We start from the raw sequence: 18726 nt of genomic DNA on the forward strand, positions 1-18726 counted from the left end.
TCAGGACTTGGAAATTTTACTTTCAATTTTTGTCTGAATTTTGTTAACAGATATCGGCAGAATGCACCACAACCATCCATTTTTTTCAAAAATTTCCCTTGGCAAGTGCTCGCATTTGTATTTTCAGGAATTTTCACGAAAGTCCACTTTCATCTCTATATCTTGCACTGAAGATCGGCTTCTGGCGGGCCTGACTGGTGGAGGGCTCCAGTGATGGTTGACTTTCTAGATCTTTCGCTCATCTCTCGACTGCCACTCTGGACTTTAGCCCCAGTGATCTTTAATTTCATCTGAAGTTCTCTTACCAAGGCTCTTCTTCCCCAGGATTGCTCAGTTTTCCAGATGTCCGGCTCTAGGAAGGGTTCTGGTGGTCCCAAAAGTCTTCTGTTTAAGAATTATCGAAGCCACGTTGCACTAAGGAACTTTAAGTACATGATTTTTTTTTTTTTTTTTTTTTTGTACCTTTTGGGCAGATCTGTCCCATACCACAATTTTGTCTCTCAGCTAATGAAGCAATTGTTTTGACTTTATGATTCTTATTTGCGCTGACATGCACTGTGAGCCAATAAGTATTATCTACCAGGATTAAGATAGATTCCAATGAAGTCGTACTACAGGGGTGCTCAATGTGTCGATGGCGATCGACTGGGCAATATTGTTGGTCGATGGCGATCGACTGGGCGATATTGTTGGTCAATTGCATGACCGTGAGACACACAACAAAAAAAAAGACGGATTTGATCAAGCAACTTTGGAAGTACATCGCAGACTGTGAGTGCTTCTCACTGCAGCTGGATGAGTTTACAAACGTGAGTGACACACCCCAGTTGTGCATTTTTATTCGGATGGTGCTTTCTGATATGGTTGCAAAAGAAGAACTCTGAACAGTCCTGCCCATGAAAGTATACACATAAGGAGAGGACATATTTCAGTATTTTAAAAACTCATTCTTTTAGAAGATTGGCTCAATACAGGGTTTTGGGAAATGTACGAATTAAAACCCATTGTATTCTGATCTCTGTGTTTAACAAATTCATATTACTGTGTAAGCAGCTAAGAAAGCACTACTCAGCAATACAAAGCTTGAAAGATAAATAATATTCCCCCACCCCAATCTGCCCGGGTAGGTAGATTGCAGGAGGTTAGCTCCTTGAAAGTAGATCTTGGGGTAAAAACGTTTGGGCATCCCTAGTGTGCAACCATCTCTGATCAGAAGAAATGGATGTCACACGAGTTAAATACACTAGTGGTGTCTTAATACTTTCCGTACCCACTGCATCCAGAACAATGACACATTTAGATATGAGTGCTGCATGTGTCAATAATGCAACACCCTGAGAGAAAGCATGCAAGACATGGCTTATCTCATGTACCATATTTTACTGCGTATTACTTTAACTAATGTACAATGTGCACAATTGATTTTTAAAGGGCCACTGACATGCACATAAACATTCTAAAATAGATATTGTAATGAAAAACACATTTAATTTCAATGTCTATACGAAAAAATAAATATGAGCGGAGAGCGTGTCATCCATGCTCAATGTTGTGGAAGTCTCACTCGACATCCAAGTGGTAGCCATATTGCCTGCATCGTCATCAGCAGACATGTCACTGGGACATTTGCCATGTAAAACGCGTAGTGGCACCTGTTATGGGAGAGGAACGCCCGATCCACCTCCGCGGCGGTGATAAACAATACCGCCAGCAAGAGACGACAACGAACGGCGCAGCCGCGAACGAAGGCAACGAATGGAGGATGAGCCTCCCCGGCAGCGGAGCAATGAGCCACCCTGATGACGCCTCGAGCTTTGTCATCGCTCTTCTGAAGGATTACGTCCTTTGCACCTGTCCAATCCATTTTTCACAACTAACCGGATCTTTTGGAAAAGTGTGAAGAGTGAATCCATCCCGAGTATTTGAGCAATATCCAGCAATACAACGAGCCGTCATTTTGGCTAACACAAAGTAACAAAGAGCTATCTTCCCGCAGGTAAAACTGGTATAAACACACAAGCCCGCCTAAGTGGGCGTTTGCTAAAAATGTCACTTCCTGCTGCTTCTCCAAAACAAATCCCTTGAGAGGAGTTTCATGACAGGAGTTACAAAACGCCATATTCATCAAAATCATGTTGTGTGATGAAAAAATACATTGGTCCATTCCGGCAGCCTTTTTTTTTTTTTTTTTTAAATTAAAATACTAAAAATCTTGCTTTTCGTGTCAGTAGACCTTTAAATGGAGGGGGGGATTACATTATTCATGAAAAATAACGATAGACAAAGCCATTGTTACATGGCCACCATGATATCAGTTACTTAATAGTTCATTTTATCAAGGTTCCACTCTATGCGTAGATGTTTTGTGTGTATATAGAAACGTTTGAATATGTATATGGCAGAGATGTAATTATTAACCATAGAAAAGGAAGGACTATTTTTAAGAATATGATGTTTCGGTGTCAAAACAGCATAATAGGGCAAGGAAATATATTAGGTAACATAAACCTAAGTTGAAATAAATGCCACACTATCTTTCTATAAGTAAGTTGTCTGTCTAGCTGTTTAAGGTAATGGCTCATTTCAGAGATGTTGAATGTTTAGGCCTGCTGTCTGCATTGTCTGACCTCTCTTCACAATGCTTTCCAGTTCCAAGATCTATGGTGATGGAAACGCTGTCCCTCGCATTCTCAAGTTCTTACAATCCATTGATTTGAATAAGCCCCTTCAGAAGACATTCTGCTTCCCCCGGGTGAAAGATTCCATTTCCCAAGATATTGATCATATCCTGGAGAAACAAAGTGCTTTGGCAGTGGATCTTGGTGGTACCAACCTCAGAGTAGCAATTGTCTGCTCTCAGGTAAGTTGCGTAGATCTCATCTGAATACTTAGAGAAAACACTGTGTTCTAAGTTAATAAATAAATTATATTTTTGCCTGGTTTCCCTAAACAGTTGACACAAATGACAGTCGGCATAATTGTAAAGACATCCAAAGTCAAGAGTGTAATTCAGATGTTTTTCAACATAACTCCTATTGATTACAGTATTTTTTTGAAAATTAAAAAATGAAAAATGCACTGTTTCAAATTATTACACACAACAGTTTCAAAACATTTGACACGTTTTGATGAACTGAAAATAGTCAGTTATTGTATTTACATTCTTAGGTCATGTATTTTATGCAATCAAAAGCTATTTTAATAAAAAACGCATTACATTTTGACACTGCAATTTCTTGTGTATAATATCCATCCATCCATTTTCTGAGCCGCTTATCATCACAAGGGTCACGGGAGTGCTGGAGCCTCACCCAGCTGTCATCGGGCTGGAGACTGGGTACACCTTGAACTGGTTGCCAGCCAATCGCAGCGCACATGGAGACAGACAACAGTCGAACTCACAATCACACCAAGGGGCAATTTAGAGTGTCCAATTAATGTTGGATGTTTTTGGGATGTGGGTAGAAGCCGGAGTTCCCGGAGAAAACCCATGCAGGCACAAGGAGAACATGCAAACTCCACACACACAAAGTTTGGATTGAACCTTAAACCTCACAACTGTGAAGCCAACGCCTGTGTATAATATCCTTTCGGGTGTCATGCGTCTAGTGGTGGGCATCATGTTTCAAAAACTAATTAGAAATCGAACTAACCTTCGATTCTCCGGGTTTGCAGTTTCAATACCCACAGTCCGCTGACCTTTAAGTAAAACGGGGCGAAAAGCAACACAGAAGAACCTGCTAGTGCCCAACAGCAGTGGCAAACAAAGGTGTGATTTAACTGTGTTAAAATAAATGCCCAGTAATCTTATTGGAAAAACTTGCATTAAGATTAAATTATGTAAAGGAGGTACTACGATGTGTGGAAATTCGATGTGCTCCCTCTTTGGCTGAACCTCTGCCTGAACCATGTGGAACTTCAGTCAAGTCATTTTGGTGTGATAAACAATAGAATACATCTGTGTCACCGTTGGGGCAGCTAACACATTAAATGGTGGGTTGCACTGTTGGACTGATTGTTTTCAAACCAATGTTGAATTAATTTTGATCTCTGCATCAGGAATCAATCCTAAAGAGTCCCACTGCTGACACCAATTATTTTGGAAAAATCTTTTTCTGAAAGAATAAGTGAGGAAGCAATCATGTCTTTGTGAGGTTTTTATGACAAAAAAAGAGAGGTTTTACGTCGGTACAAAGGTGCAAGTCTTGGAAATTCTCACGCCTTATTGAAGTCCAGATAAAAAGCCACTTCGTCATATCAAAGTGAGGGAGACGGAAGGAAAGCAAATAATTAACTTTGCCCACCTGCGCGAGCAGTCATAATATAACGTACCTAGAAACCGGTATTAGGCACAGTGTGACCGGGAGGGAGCTAGTAGTCACAACACAATCATAATAAAGCCTGTGAAGTTTGTATAAAATTAATAGAATCATTATTATTTGGTGGCTGCACGGTGGTTCAGCTGGAAAGCGTTGGCCTCACAGTTCTGACGTCCCGGGTTCAATCCCTGACCCTCCTGTGTGGCGTTTGTATGTTCTCCCCGTACCTGCGTGGGTTTTCTCCAGGCACTCCGGTTTCGTCTCACATCCCAAAAACAAGCAACATGAATTGGACTCTCTAAATTGCCCCGAGGTGTGATTGTGACTGCATCTGTCTGTCTCACTGTGCCCTGCCATTGGTTGGCAACTAGTTTAGGGTGTACCCCGCCCCTGCCCCTTGACAGCTGGGATAGGCTCCAACACTTCCCTCGACCCTTATGAGGATAAGTGGCTAAGAAAATGGATGGATTATTATTTGGTATAAATAAAACTTGAGATTTTCCAACACAGTGGAAAAAGCCCCCATAAATCTGCAGTATCAAAACTAAACACAAGAAGGCAGCAGAATATCAATATCTAAAAACTATATAAAATCATTTTAGAGCATTGGTTTGGTAAACCAGGGGTCTTGAGTTCGTTTCTCACTGGGGCCTCCACTCCCCAAAAGGGTTTGCGTTCGGAAGGGCATCCAGCGTAAAAACTGTGCCAAACAAATATGATCGTTCATCTGAGATGACACGCTGTGGCAAGCCCTAACGGGACAAGCCGAAAGAAAGAAATTTTTAATAAGAACGTAAATATAATGAAAACCTATGGATCACAAGGCATTAAACTAATTAACTAATGGGTGTTCTAAAACATATGATCAACACTGTGAAGAAATACCTTTGTATTACTATACTGCTGACTTGAAATTTGTGGGTGGGAAAAGAATGCACATTATACACAAGAAATGACGGTGTTGTATTTGTCTGAAAACATGCTAGGTAGAGAGCTTTTCATGCTACCCAAATAATAACTGTGGTTTCATTAAAATTAAATCATAATCATGTACAGTATGTAGTATGACAATACACCATCTCACAGAAACCGAAGCAGAAACTCAAACTCATTCACAAATTCTCAAGTCTGATGTCAAAATGGAACTTGACTTACGGTATATTTACCTTACCTATATTTTGCAAGAACATTTCAGTAAAAAAAGACCTCTGAATGCAAATTCAATAAATAATTATTTTCAGTCCTTTAAAACATGTCAACTGTTGCGTGTAGTGATTTGGAACAGTGCGTTTTAAGTTTTTATTTTTCAAAAAATAGTTTCATTAGTTTTTCTCAAAAACTTTTGAATTATATTCTGACAGTTGTTAACTTGAAAATTATGCCGACGGTCATCTGTATCAACCACCACTACGTACTAATTTTATAATCCACTATATTCTCATGGATTTGTATGGGTTAAATGATCAGATTGAAAATATATTTTGCTTGTTCCCTTCCACCACCCCTCTCTTTCTGCCTATAATTTACTGTCCCTTGTTCCATCTAGGGTTATATAGTGAAGAAATACACTCAACCAAATCCAAAAACCTTTGAGTCCAGAATGCAGCTGATTTTGAAAATGTGTGAAAAGGGCATGCAAGATGCAGTTTCTCTCAACTGTAGGATACTGGGTGTTGGTATGGAATTACAACACACAGCACTACTGCAAATAACTCATTCCTTATTTTCTCAAACATTTACATCATATTACATAGGAGTGTCAACTGGCGGCCGAGTGAACCCACAAGAGGGTATGGTACTGGACTCCACAAAGCTAATCCAGGAGTGGACCTCTGTGGATTTGAGGACACCCATCTCTGATACTTTTCACTTGCCTGTCTGGGTGGACAATGACGGAAACTGTGCAGCCCTGGCCGAAAAGATGTTTGGTCATGGTAAAGGAGTAGAGAACTTTGTCACTGTCATCACAGGAACAGGTGGGTTGCTCAGACGAATTGTTTCAGGTAAAGTAAGAGGATGAGGTTTGTTCAAAACAATGGGCCAAAATACTTGCTGAGAGATGTAGAGGTCTTATTGAAAGTTACAAAAACAATGTTATTGCAGTGACTGGCTCAAAAGGTTGTGCAACAAAATAAGTAAACAGCACCATCATTTTTACGTACGCCTGTTTCATGAGTCAATAATTGCTGAATCACAATTCAAAAGCAATTATGATTTTCATTGGTTAATTTTCCATTAAATGTATATGTATTTCCACTGTACATGTACATATACTGAATGACCTCCGTTTGCAAAAAAATATACTTGACCTTCCTTTTACTTTGTTTGACTCAATGACATGGAATAAAACTGGACTGCGCAATCTGCATCCATCATTGACCGGAAGTTTCCCACGTGAAAAGGGCCTGTGCGCAGTCTAGTGTTTCTTCTACGTCATTGGTTTGACTTTTTTTTTTTTTTTTTTTTTTTTTCATTTAGCAATGTCAAGGCTACTTTCTTCATCTCTGCTTCCTTTTTTATTCCCCATATCTAGTCACTGCTTGCTGTCGTGCCCCTAGTGTGTGTGCACTTTTAGCATTTTTTTTTAGTTCCCCAGTCTGTCTGGTGGATGATAGTTGAGAAATCTTAAAAGAAATGAGAATGACTTTGTGTGGGTTACAGGAAATAGCCATGCACTTTGAAACCTTTCAAGCGGCCTAGCTAAGCTTGCTAGCTGCTAGCAACGATAGAAGAGTACCCTTGAGGGGAAACTTGGGCGAACAAGTGGAGAACCAATGAGGATGTCAACTGCTGAATGCTGTTTCAGTCTCACATTGTCTTCCAAAGAGCAGCTTTGTTCATTTATTCACCTCTATCTTGATAATGCTTCCTCAATATGAAAATCTCTTATTGCTTCATTTCTAACCATTCATATTTAACGGTTTAGAACAGGTATTCCCAAACAGCTTGGTCTGGCTAAGGACACTTTACAATGGAGTCATTGGACCCCCTCATGATCCCAACACCATTTAAAAATCTGTTTTCTGGGGGGGGTGGCTCAGCCATAAAATGATGGCTGAAATAATACAAATACGTTGCTGTTTTATCACAAAACAATAATCAGTTTTTATTCAGCACTTAAACAAAAAAAACACATACAGTGCATAATAGGACATAAAAAGAAAGTATATAAGGAAAATCTTCATATTTAATGATCATAACTACATTTTACCAGTTTTCCCTACAAGAAAGAAAATGTATCTACACGTATCGATCTAAGTTCCACCTCCATTGTCCAGAATGCACGTATTTATTTCACAGTCACACTCGTATTTTTGGTTAAAAAGTTTCTGAATTGATTTCTAGCGACTGATTAGTTTCAGATCGTATCATTTTAAATAAATATTGTCCTTGAATCAAATCAGGAGCCACGAATCGTAATACGAATCAAACTATTGCTAAAATGAATCAGTACACTCCTAATATTTATAGCTATGCAACTTTTGACTCTAAAAGGTATTGGAGGAGGGATTATCCAGCATAACGAGCTGATCCATGGCAGCACTTTCTGCGGCGCTGAACTGGGTCACATCATGGTGTCGTTAGAAGGCCCGGAGTGCTCATGTGGAAACCGAGGATGCATTGAGGCGTATGCTTCTGGCCTGGCCTTGCAGAGAGAGGCAAAAAAAATTCATGATGGTGAGTGACACTTTTATTGTATCATATCTGGGAATGTGGTGAGGCTGACTAAATATTTAGCATTGGGTCGTCTTAATAGCATAATTACTTGGTCGTAATTGAACTTGTCCAAAAAAAAAAAAAATGGGTTTGATATACTCACCGTAACTTCAACCTGGTGTGTGAACATCCCCCAACAAAAAAAGACCATTTACTGTAGATTGCATTTTTTTTTTTAAGTTAGACAGATGATGCCATTACTCAGACAATGTTTCTCTTACACAGAAATAAAAAGATATCCAAAGTTATTTAGATCCCTAAACATAACCAATTTTCTGTTTTTATATGTCTAACTTTATACAGGTTCTTTTACCAATTTACTGGATTATGTAGTCTGACAAATACTGAAGAGTCAGAATGTTATGGACTGTGATAGACAACTTTCTACCTCATGTAAATGCTAGTCAAGGCTTATTGGGTTTGGGCTCAGGGCTTGTAACACAAAAGAGACAAAAACAACATTATCAGGAATGAAATATCTAAATCTCATGGTTCATTTTTATCAGAGTGTTGATCTCATGGTACAAAAAATTCTTGCAATATTGTAGGAAAGTGCATGGTATTGCAGGAAGGTTCACAGTACAGGTGGGGCAAAGAGGCGAAAGCAGGAGGTACAAAAAATAAATACAAATTTCTTGCCGGCCAAACTTCTCAATAGGCTTTAGTACTTTCTGTGCGTTTTCCCACAGGCTTTTATGAAGACCTCTTCAAATCATACAGTCCTACTCACCATTACCCCTAATATATATAATCAGAAATAAACGGAAATGTACAACACTAGTATCATCAGGATCTTTTAATTGGAGGTCCAAATTAATGAATCCATTTTCCATACAGCTTATCCTCACCAGGGTCACGAGTAGGCTGGGACCTATCCCGGTTGACCCTGGACGAGTATACACCTTGGACTGGGCACCAGCCAATCGTATGGCACATACAGTCTCAACCAAAGGTTTTGGAATGGCAGGGTCAATTCCTTTGTAGTAATGACAGTTGTGTTTCAGATCAAAAGATGAATATGAGACAGAAGTTCAGAATCCTAGCTTTCATTTCATGGTATTTATATCTATGTGTGTTGAACAGCTCAGGACATACTGTAGCACCTTTTGTTTGAAGCCAACCACTTTTCGAGTGAGCAAAAGAATTGGAACAAATGTTATTAAATTAATTTAAAGTGAATAACTTGGAATATTTGGTGGCATAACTCCGACTTGCAATAGCTCCATTAAGCCTGTGACATATTGACTTCACCACACATTTCCAGTCTTCATTTGAAATGCTTTTCCAGGTCTTTACACCACCTTATTTCAGTTGGTTTGTTTGAGTTTCTCTCTTCATTCAGTCTCTACTTCAGGAGGTAAAATGCATGCTCTATTGGGTTATGGTTGATTAGTCTAAGACCTTCCATGTTTTCCTACTGATGAAGCCCTTTTTTGTGTTGGTAGTGTGTTTTGGGTCATTGTGTTGTTGAATATGAAGCGTCTCCTGATTTGGAAGTGTTTTTCTGTTCATTGCCAAACAAATGGTTTTGTAGGACTAGTGAGGTTGTTCCAGAAGTTCCAAGGCGAAAATCCTTGCTGACCAGAAAGAACGAAAGCCCATCTTACTTTTGCAACAAAAACATCTGAATGATTCCCAAGACTTTTGGGGGAAAATTTTATGCCAAATGAAATGAAAGTTGAGATTTTTGGAAGTTGTTTTTATAATTACATCTGGTACAAATCTGGCACAACATTCTGAAAAAAGAATATCATACCAACTGTCAAACAGTGTGGTGGTAATGTGATGATCTTTGCCTGCCTTGCTCCTTCAGGAGCTGAGAAACTTTGTACGATTGATTGAACCATAAATCCTGTTCTTTAACAGAAACTCCTTTTACAACAATGTTCAGCCCTCAGTTTGTGACCTCCAGCTGAAGCCCACTTGGGCTCTGGAGCAGGATAACGATCCAAAACAAACCAACAACTCATTGCCAGTTACAGAAAACACATGATTTGAGTTGTTCAGTTGCTGGTACCCCTCCTCGAGCCGTCACATTATCATGGTGGAGGGGTTTGTGTGTCCCGATGATCCTAGGAGCTAAGTGGTCTGGGCTTCACGCCCCTGGTACGGTCACCCAAGACAAAAATGTCCTAGGTGAGGGACAACAGAAAGTACGACTCCAAAATCCCCATGACGAGTACAAAAATTGGATCTTGGTTTCCCTTGCATGAACGCGGGTCACCGGGGCTCAAAAGCGAGCACCTGGCCTGCACCCAAGGGGCTCGGCCAGGCACTGCCCAAAATGGTAACATGGAACCCCTTCCCATGGACTCATCACCTGTGAGAGGGGACATAGGGGTCGGGTGCGATGTGAGATGGGCGGTGGCCAAAGGTGGGGACCTTGGCGATCCGATCCCCGGCTACAGAAACTAGCTCTAGGAACATGAATGTCACCTCTTTGGCAGGGAAGGAGCCTGAGTTGATGCGTTAGGTCAAGAAGTTCCGACTAGATATCGACGGCCTCTCCTCTTCTTGGTTTCCCTTGCCTGAACGCGGGTCACCGGGGCTCGAAGGCGAGCGCCTGGCCTGCACCCAAGGGGCTCGGCCAGGCACAGCCCAAAATGGTAACATGGAACCCCTTCCCATGGACTCACCAACCGTGAGAGGGGCCATAGGGGTCGGGTGCGATGTGAGCTGGGCGGTGGCCAAAGGTGGGGACCTTGGTGATCCGATCCCCGGCTACAGAAACTAGCTCTAGGAACATGAATGTCACTTCTTTGGCAGGGAAGGAGCCTGAGTTGATGCGTGAGGTCAAGAAGTTCCGACTAGATATCGACGGACTCTCCTCTACACACCGCTTGGGCACTGGCACCACTCCTCTTGAGAGGGGTTGGACTCTGGAGTTGCCCACGGGAAGAGACACTGAGCAGGTGTGGGTATACTTATAGCCCCCTGGCTCGGGGCCTGTACGTTGGGGTTTACCCTGGTGGATAAGAGGGTAGCCTCCCTCCGCCTGCACGTAGGGGGACGGGTCCTGACTGTTGTTTTGGAAGCCTAAGAGGGAGTGGTGGAGTGCGCACCCTCTGGGGACTCCATCACTCTGCTGAGGGACTTCATTGCCCACATAAGCAAAGACAAGTGAGACCTGGAAGGGCGTGATTGGGAGGATGTTGTGGGGCTGTCCTGGTTGACACGCCTCTGCAACATCGCGTGGACATCGGGTACAGTGCCTCTGGATTGGCAGAATAGGGTGGTGGCCCCCCTTTTCAAGAAGGGTGACCGGAGGGTGTGTTCCAACTATAAGGGGATCACACTCCTCAGCCTCCCTGGTCAGGTCTATTCAGGGGTACTGGAGAGGAGGGTCCGACCGTTGGTAAGTTGAATCTCGGATTCAGGAGGAGCAATGTGGTTTTCGTCCTGGCCATGGAACAGTGGACAAGCTCTACACCCACGGCAGGATCCTCGAGAATGAATGAGTTCACCCAACCAGTCTACATGTGTTTTGTGGACTTGGACAAGGCATTCGACCGTGTCCCTCGGGGAGTCCTGTGGGGGGTTCTTCGGGAGTATGGGGTACCAAACCCCCCTGATACGAACTGTTCGGTCCCTGTACGACCACTGTCAGTTTGTTACGCATTGCCGGCAATAAGTCGGACTCGTTTCAGGTGAGAGTTGGACTCCGGCAAGGATGCCAATTATCACCGATTTTGTTCACAACTTTCATGGAGAGAATTTCTAGGCACACCTGAGGGCTAGTGTGTCCAGTTTGGTGGTCTCAATATCTCATCTCTGCTCTTTGCAGATGATGTGGTTCTGTTGGCTTCATCAAGCCGTAATCTCCAGCTCTCACGAGAGCGGTTTGCAGCTGAGTGTGAAGCAGCTGGGATGAGCCAGCACCTTCAAATCTGAGATCATGGTCCTCAGAAAAGGGTGGCGTGCCCTCTCCGGGTCGGGGATGAGATCCTGCCCCAAGTGCAGGAGTTCAAGTATCTTGGTCTTGTTCATGAGTGAGGGAAGAATGGAGCGGGAGATCGACAGACAAATCGGTGCAGCGTCTGGAGTGATGTGGACTTTGTATCGGTCCATTGTAGTAATAGTAATAGGATAGTAATCGCCTCTCCTCAGTCCTCTCAATGTCCCACTTCTTCGTTAATCTCTTTCCTTGTATGACGTCCTGTATTTTGGGGGTCCGCCACCAAGTCTCCTTCTCCCCTTTCCTACAAGAAGACACCAAGTACTCTCCTGCTTGTCTCTCTGATCACCTTGGCTGTAGTAGTCCAGTCTTCCAGGAGCTTCTCCTATCCATCGAGAGCCTGTCTCACCTCTTTCCAAAAGGCCGCACAACATTTTTTCTTTCTCAGTTTCCACCACATGGTTTTCTGCTCTACCTTTGTTTTCTTAATATTCCTACCCACCACCAGAGTCATCCTACACACTACCATCCTATGCTGTCAAGATACACTCTCCCATACCACAACCTTACAGTCAGTAAACTCCTTCAGATTACATCGTCTGCACAAAATATAATCCACCTGCTTGCTTCTACCTCCGCTCTTGTGGGTCACTCTCTGTTTCTGCCTCTTCTGGGAAAAAAAAAGTGTTCACGACAGCCAATTCCATTCTTTTTGCAAAGTCCATCACCATCTGTCCCTCAATGTTCCTTTCCTGGATGCCGTACTTACCAATCATGTCTTCATCACCCCTGTTTCCTTCACCAACATGTCCATTATAATCTGCACCAATCTCTCTCTGCCTGGGATGCTCAGAACTACTTCATCTAGTTCCTTCCAGAATTTCTCTTTCAACTAACTCTAGGTCACATCCTACCTGTGGGCCATAGACGCTAACCACATTATACATAACACCCTCAATTTCAAATTTTAGTCTCATCGCTCGATCTGATACTCTTTTCACCACCAAGATATTCTTAGCCTGGCCTTCCTTTAAAATAATCCCTATTCAATTTATCTTCCCATCTACTCTGTGGTAGAATAATTTAAACCCTGCTCCTAAACTTCTAGCCTTTCTACCTTTCCACCTGCTTTCTTGGATGCACAGTATATCAACCTTTCTCTTAATCATCATGTCAACCAACTCCTGAGCTTTTTCTGTCATAGTCCCAACATTCAAAGTCCCTACACTCAGGTGGAGGCTCTGTGTGTTCCTCTACTGACGACGACGAATCCAGTTTCCTCCTCCTTTTTTGTCTTCGACCCACAGTAGCTGTATTTCCACCGACGCCCGGCAGGTTAGCGGTGCCAGGGGTGGGTGTTGTTAACCCAGGCCACCACCAATCTGGTATGGGATTCTTTAAATGAATGCTCATATTTGTTTAGCACAGTTTTACGCCTTCCTGACGCAACCCTCTGGATTTATCCGTGCTTGGGGACCGGCCTACAGATTGCAATGGCTTGTGCCTACATAGGGCCCCATTGGCACAATTCACATACGTACTGTGAAAAATGAAAAGAGGAAGCCACTGGTTTCTTTAGGCAGCACACGGACCTTTCTCGAACAACTACCGTTGCTCCGCCGCACTCTGTTTCCTACTTTACCTTACACCCACCCCCTGACCCCCCGCTCTTCAAGACGTACACTCATGATTACAAATGTTACAGTACTTAATCAGCCCATCAATGTGTTTTATAATGACAGCGTCCACCACTGCTGCTTTAGTTAGCAACACAGTCTGGGCAAGTAGAGCAAAGACGAGCTCGACATGCTGCTCATGTTTACTATCGATATTAATGGAGAAAGTTCAAGAAGAAATGCTGTTGTTTTAAGATGCAATGACTGTCGGAGTATGTGAATAATCAAGGAAAAAGTGGTTAAACTGGATGAGATTTTCGCTTTTCTGAGTGGGAAACATCTGGTCTCAAACCAAAGTAGAAAGTGCAGGATGAGATGGTGTGTAATTTTAAAATTTCCACCTTGGCACACCCTGATCCAGGATGAAAGCACGGACGATACAGTGCACAAAAAGCTAATTCTGTATTTTAAATATAGGAGGCAACATAACATTAACCTTAAAACGGTTTGGGAGCATCATCATCATCATCATCATTCCCCCCCCTCGTTGGTAGCTCGCGTGAGGCTGGCTGCTTGAAAAGTAGACCTTGGGGTAATAAAGTCTGGGCACCCTTGGCTTAGCACATATAAACAAATAACCTTTCACACTCACATTCAGGCAATTTCGAGTTCTCAATTAACCTACAGTGCATGTTGTTGGGATGTAGGAGGAAAGCGGAGCACCTGGAAAAAAAATGCAAACTCCACACAGGTGAGGCCATATTTGAACCCCGGTCCTCAGAACTGTGAGAGCAGATATGTTAACCATTTGCCCACCGTGCCGCCCACAACTAACATGTCAAATCGAAACATGCCATGAGTTTGACAGCAATGTAAACATTTGGAAACGTTTTTATTTTCATATTTTAATTCCTTCTAAATGTCGTGTGCAGATCAGATCTGGGTGAAATTGTGTGGCATTAGACTCCTGCATAACATTCACATCTGTTTATTTCAGATGAACTTCTGAAAGTGGAGGGATTGGATATAAAGCTCTCTGAGCCAATCACTGCAGCTCACCTCATCAGTGCAGCAAGACTGGGAAATACCAAAGCTGTAGCCATTCTCAACAAGGGTCAGAACCTAAATGATCACACTTAAACAAGCAGTACGAACAACTGGAATATTCTCCTATATGTAAAGTAACCACACTATAGTTTATTTACAACACAATAGCCAACATTTGCTTTATCTTTGTCTTGCATCGAATAATGAGTAATATTAGAATGTGAAGGCAAAATAAACCATTTCCTGGAAAGTCAACATTTTTTAGATTAGGAGTGTGTTTTCAGCAAGATGTTAATATACTGTGCAGTACAGTTGCAGTTGTTCACTAATTTCTCATTTATTTATTATATATCTATTTCTCTTTGCAGCCTCCATGGCACTAGGCATGGGCATCATCAACATCCTGCACACAATCAACCCCTCACTTGTGATCCTGTCTGGTGTCTTAGCTTCGATATACCAAGAACCAGTGATGCGACTTATCTCTAGTAGAGCCCTCATACCTGCTCAGAGCACTAAGGTGGTCACGTCAGATTTGGAAGAACCTGCTTTACTAGGAGCTGCAAGCATGGTGTTGGACTATGCTACAAAAAGGACATATTAAAGGATACACATATTGTGTGTCTCTGATCATGAAGTATTTTGCCATCAAGAAAAGGTCATCTTAATATATAAGCAATCTGAGGATGGGACTCTGTTGAAAATATGAATGTATAATTAATTAGACTCAATTGTCCTAAATTCAACATGGTTTAATTTTAGGATTTTTTTTTTTTTTTTAAAACATTATGACTTTAAAATAGTTTATTTGTGGCTGTTGAAAAATTGGATCACATGTTGGAGGGTTGAAGGGCTTTGACGCTATGAAAACTGTTTTTTGTAATTTTTTACAAAACCACGCTGATCAAGGCTTTCATCAGGAAGTTTTTTTTTTTTTTAATAGAGTTTCCCTCCCATCAGTCCTGGCAATGCCATTTCATAGATATGAAGAGGTACAAATGACACATCCCTTTTGAGCTGTGTTCCTACAGGTAAGGTAAGCCAGCATGTGTGTGGCCTGCAAAAAAACAAAAGACCAAGGATGTCGGGAGATTGAGTGGGATAAGCGGAATTGAATGGATGAATTTCTTTATAATTTCCATCCGTTAATTTTCTTAGCCGCTTATCCTCACAAGGGTGGCGGGGAGTGCTGGAGCCCATCCCGGGTGTCATCGGGTAAGAGACGGTACACCCTGAACTGGTTGCTAGTCATTCACAGGGCACATGAAGACAGATAACAGCCGCACTCACAATCACACCTACGGGCAATTTAGAGTGTCCAATTAATGTTTTTGGGATGTGGGAGGGAATTGGAGTGCCCGGAGAAAACCCACGCAGGCACGGGGAGAACATCCTTACTCCACACAGGCGGGGCCGGATTTGAACCCCTGTCCTCAGAACTGTGAGGGCAAGGCTTTATCGCTGCCCACCCTGCCGCCGCCTTTGTAATATATTAATTGCAAATAATGTTGAAGTTCCATCCCTTAACCAAACCCATCTACATTTTTTTTTATATGAATTGAAAATGTTTTGAGCTTTTTTTTAATGTAAAATGGAACTCATTCTCCAACTGTTGACAATTCATTCATCCTGAGCCAGAGGTTGGCGACATTCCCACTTCATAAATCCATTGTGCAATCTTCAATCAGATCAAATCTGATCAAATTAGCCTGGTGAAAAAGAAAAGCAAGTAAAATTGTTTTTTTTTTTAATAGAAATATAGCATTGGAACATACACCAGGTCGTAATTTGCTGGTGTAAAATAATTAATCCATTAAAAGGCTTGTTTCACTCATGACCAAATTTTAGCGAGACACCATGTTTCTATATTTATTCTTCTTTAACCTTTCTACAAATGTTGTTTATCGCTTACTAATGGTGACTATTGCTATATAACGTCATACATTCCGCATTCACTGCTGTTAATTTTTGAAAACCAGGATGGGGAAAATCGGGCTTCCATTAGTGGTCTCAAAGACTTGTGATAATTTACCTAAAATTGAAATAATTGAATTACTGAATTATAGGCTGAACACTGTAGTGTCGGAAATGTATTGTTTTTGCTGCTATTATGAAGGACTGATGTAGTGGTATACATTTGATGTACTATTGTTTAGAATTTCACTTTTGTTTTTTTCTATTGGTTTATAATGGTCCAAGTGAATACACAACAAAGCGGTTACATTTAAAGCACCTTTCTACCTCTTAAGGTAGCTTTTTAACAATGTTGCCTCATTCACATCATAGTGTGTGACTTGAAGGAACAATTAGCAGCTCATGAACCACAATTGGGTTCCCATGCTATACAATACGGCCATTGTATCACATCTGTCATGTCCTAGTTTCTGTACGCACGCACATATGTATGTACACCGTTAAATAAAGAGAATACTATTTGTGAGATGTGTGTGGTGTGTTTTCTCTTTGGTCATCTGAGAGCACATTTTGAAACCTGATAGTGAATTGCAGATATAGCTTGAAATATTAACCTTGACTCATGTGCCTGCCATCTGAACAATATGACTCAGTTGGGGCAGATAAATAATTAACCAGTGTTACATTATCTACACTAACTTTTGTACTAGTATCACTGGTTTGTCGCATCAGCCCAATTTAGTCTTGCCCTTTTTTGTGGAGGTACAACAATGACCATGGCATACCATAATTTTATATGAAATAAAGACTATTTCTGTAATATTTTCTACATATTTTACTGTGAACAATAAGTTTGTCAGTAACAAGCAGTATCAGACAAAGGCCAAAAAAAAAAAATTATTACTCTAGTATATTTGGAGGACAACTTTGTGTAGGGACTTTGAATGTTGGGACTGTGATAGGAAAAGCTCAGGAGTTAGTTGACATGATGATTAGGAGAAAGGTTGATATTCTGTGCATCCAAGAGAGCAGGTGGAAAGGGAGTAAGGCTAGAAGCTTGGGATCAGGGTTTAAATTATTTTACCATGGAGGACAAGGGAAGAGAAATGGAGTAGGGGTTATTTTAAAGGAAGAGCTGGCTAAGAATGTCTTGGAAGTGACACGAGTATCAGATCAAGTGATGAGGTTAAAATTTGAAATTTAGGGTATTGTGTATAATGTGATAAGTGGCTATGCCCCACAAGTAGAATGTGACCATGAGTAGAAAAATAATTTTTGGAAGGAAGTAGTCCTGAGCAACCCAGAGAGAGAGTTGTGATTGGTGCAGATTTCAATGGGCATGTTGGCGAAGGAAAGAGGGGCGATGAAGAAGTCATGGATAAGTGCGGCATCCAGCAGAGGAACTTTGAGGGTCAGATGGTGGTGGACTTCGCAAAAAGCATGGCATTAGCAGTGGTGAACACTTATTTCCAGAGGAGACAGGAACATAGAGTGACCTACGAGAGCGGAGGTAGGAGCATGCAGGTGGATTAAATTTTGTGCAGACGATGTAACTGGAAGGAGGTTACTGACTGTAAGGTAGTGGTGGGGGAGAGTGTAGCTCGACAGCATAGGATGGTGGTGCTTAGGATGACTGGTAGCGGGTAGGAAGATTAAGAAGACAAAGGTAGAGCAGAGAATCAGTTTGTGAAAGTTGAGGAAGGAAGAATGTCATGTGGCCTTTCGGAAAGAGGTGAGAAAGCCTCTAGATGGACAGGAAGAGCTCCCGGAAGAATGGAATACTACTGCAAAGCTACTCAGAGAGGCAAGCAGGAGGGTACTTGGGGTGCCTTCTGGTAGCAAAGGGAAGAAGGAGACTTGGTGTTGGAACCCCAAAATACAGGATACATACAAGGAAAGAGATTAGAGAAGAAGTCTGACACAAAAGAGTCTCTGCTAGGATGAAGGGCAAAATTTATAAAACAGTGGTGAGGCCAGTCATGATGTACGGATTAGGGACGGTGGCACTGAAGACACAACAGGAAGCAGAACTGGAGGTAGCAGAAATGAAGAGGTTCTCGCTTGGAGTGAACATGTTTGATCGGATTAGAAATGAGCTCATTAGAGGGGCAGCCAAAGTTGGATGTTTTGGGAGACAAGGTTAGCGAGAGCAGACTTATGGTTTGGACATGTTCAGAGGCGAGAGAGTGAGTATATTGGTAGGAGGGCGCTGAGGATG

General features: G+C 41.9%; 1 protein-coding gene across 3 annotated transcripts in view; it reads left to right on the plus strand.

Annotated features, from left to right (window-relative positions):
- gne (glucosamine (UDP-N-acetyl)-2-epimerase/N-acetylmannosamine kinase) overlaps positions 1-17034 on the plus strand; it is a 30428-nt gene extending 13394 nt beyond the window's left edge. For 2 of the 3 annotated variants that reach the window (XM_061829626.1, XM_061829625.1), the window contains exons 9-14: positions 2650-2860; positions 5866-5995; positions 6074-6295; positions 7815-7997; positions 14545-14661; positions 14963-17034. In XM_061829626.1, coding sequence (XP_061685610.1) covers positions 2650-2860; positions 5866-5995; positions 6074-6295; positions 7815-7997; positions 14545-14661; positions 14963-15198 — 1099 coding nt within the window. In that variant the 3' untranslated portion in view covers positions 15199-17034. Of the gene's footprint in view, positions 1-2649; positions 2861-5865; positions 5996-6073; positions 6296-7814; positions 7998-14544; positions 14695-14962 lie in introns of all 3 variants that reach the window. The other variant, XM_061829627.1, reaches the window with a different exon arrangement.
- The last annotated feature ends 1692 nt before the right edge of the window (positions 17035-18726 follow it).

Source organism: Syngnathoides biaculeatus, chromosome 9, assembly GCF_019802595.1.
Source record: "Syngnathoides biaculeatus isolate LvHL_M chromosome 9, ASM1980259v1, whole genome shotgun sequence".
In the NCBI taxonomy this organism is placed as follows: domain Eukaryota; kingdom Metazoa; phylum Chordata; class Actinopteri; order Syngnathiformes; family Syngnathidae; genus Syngnathoides; species Syngnathoides biaculeatus.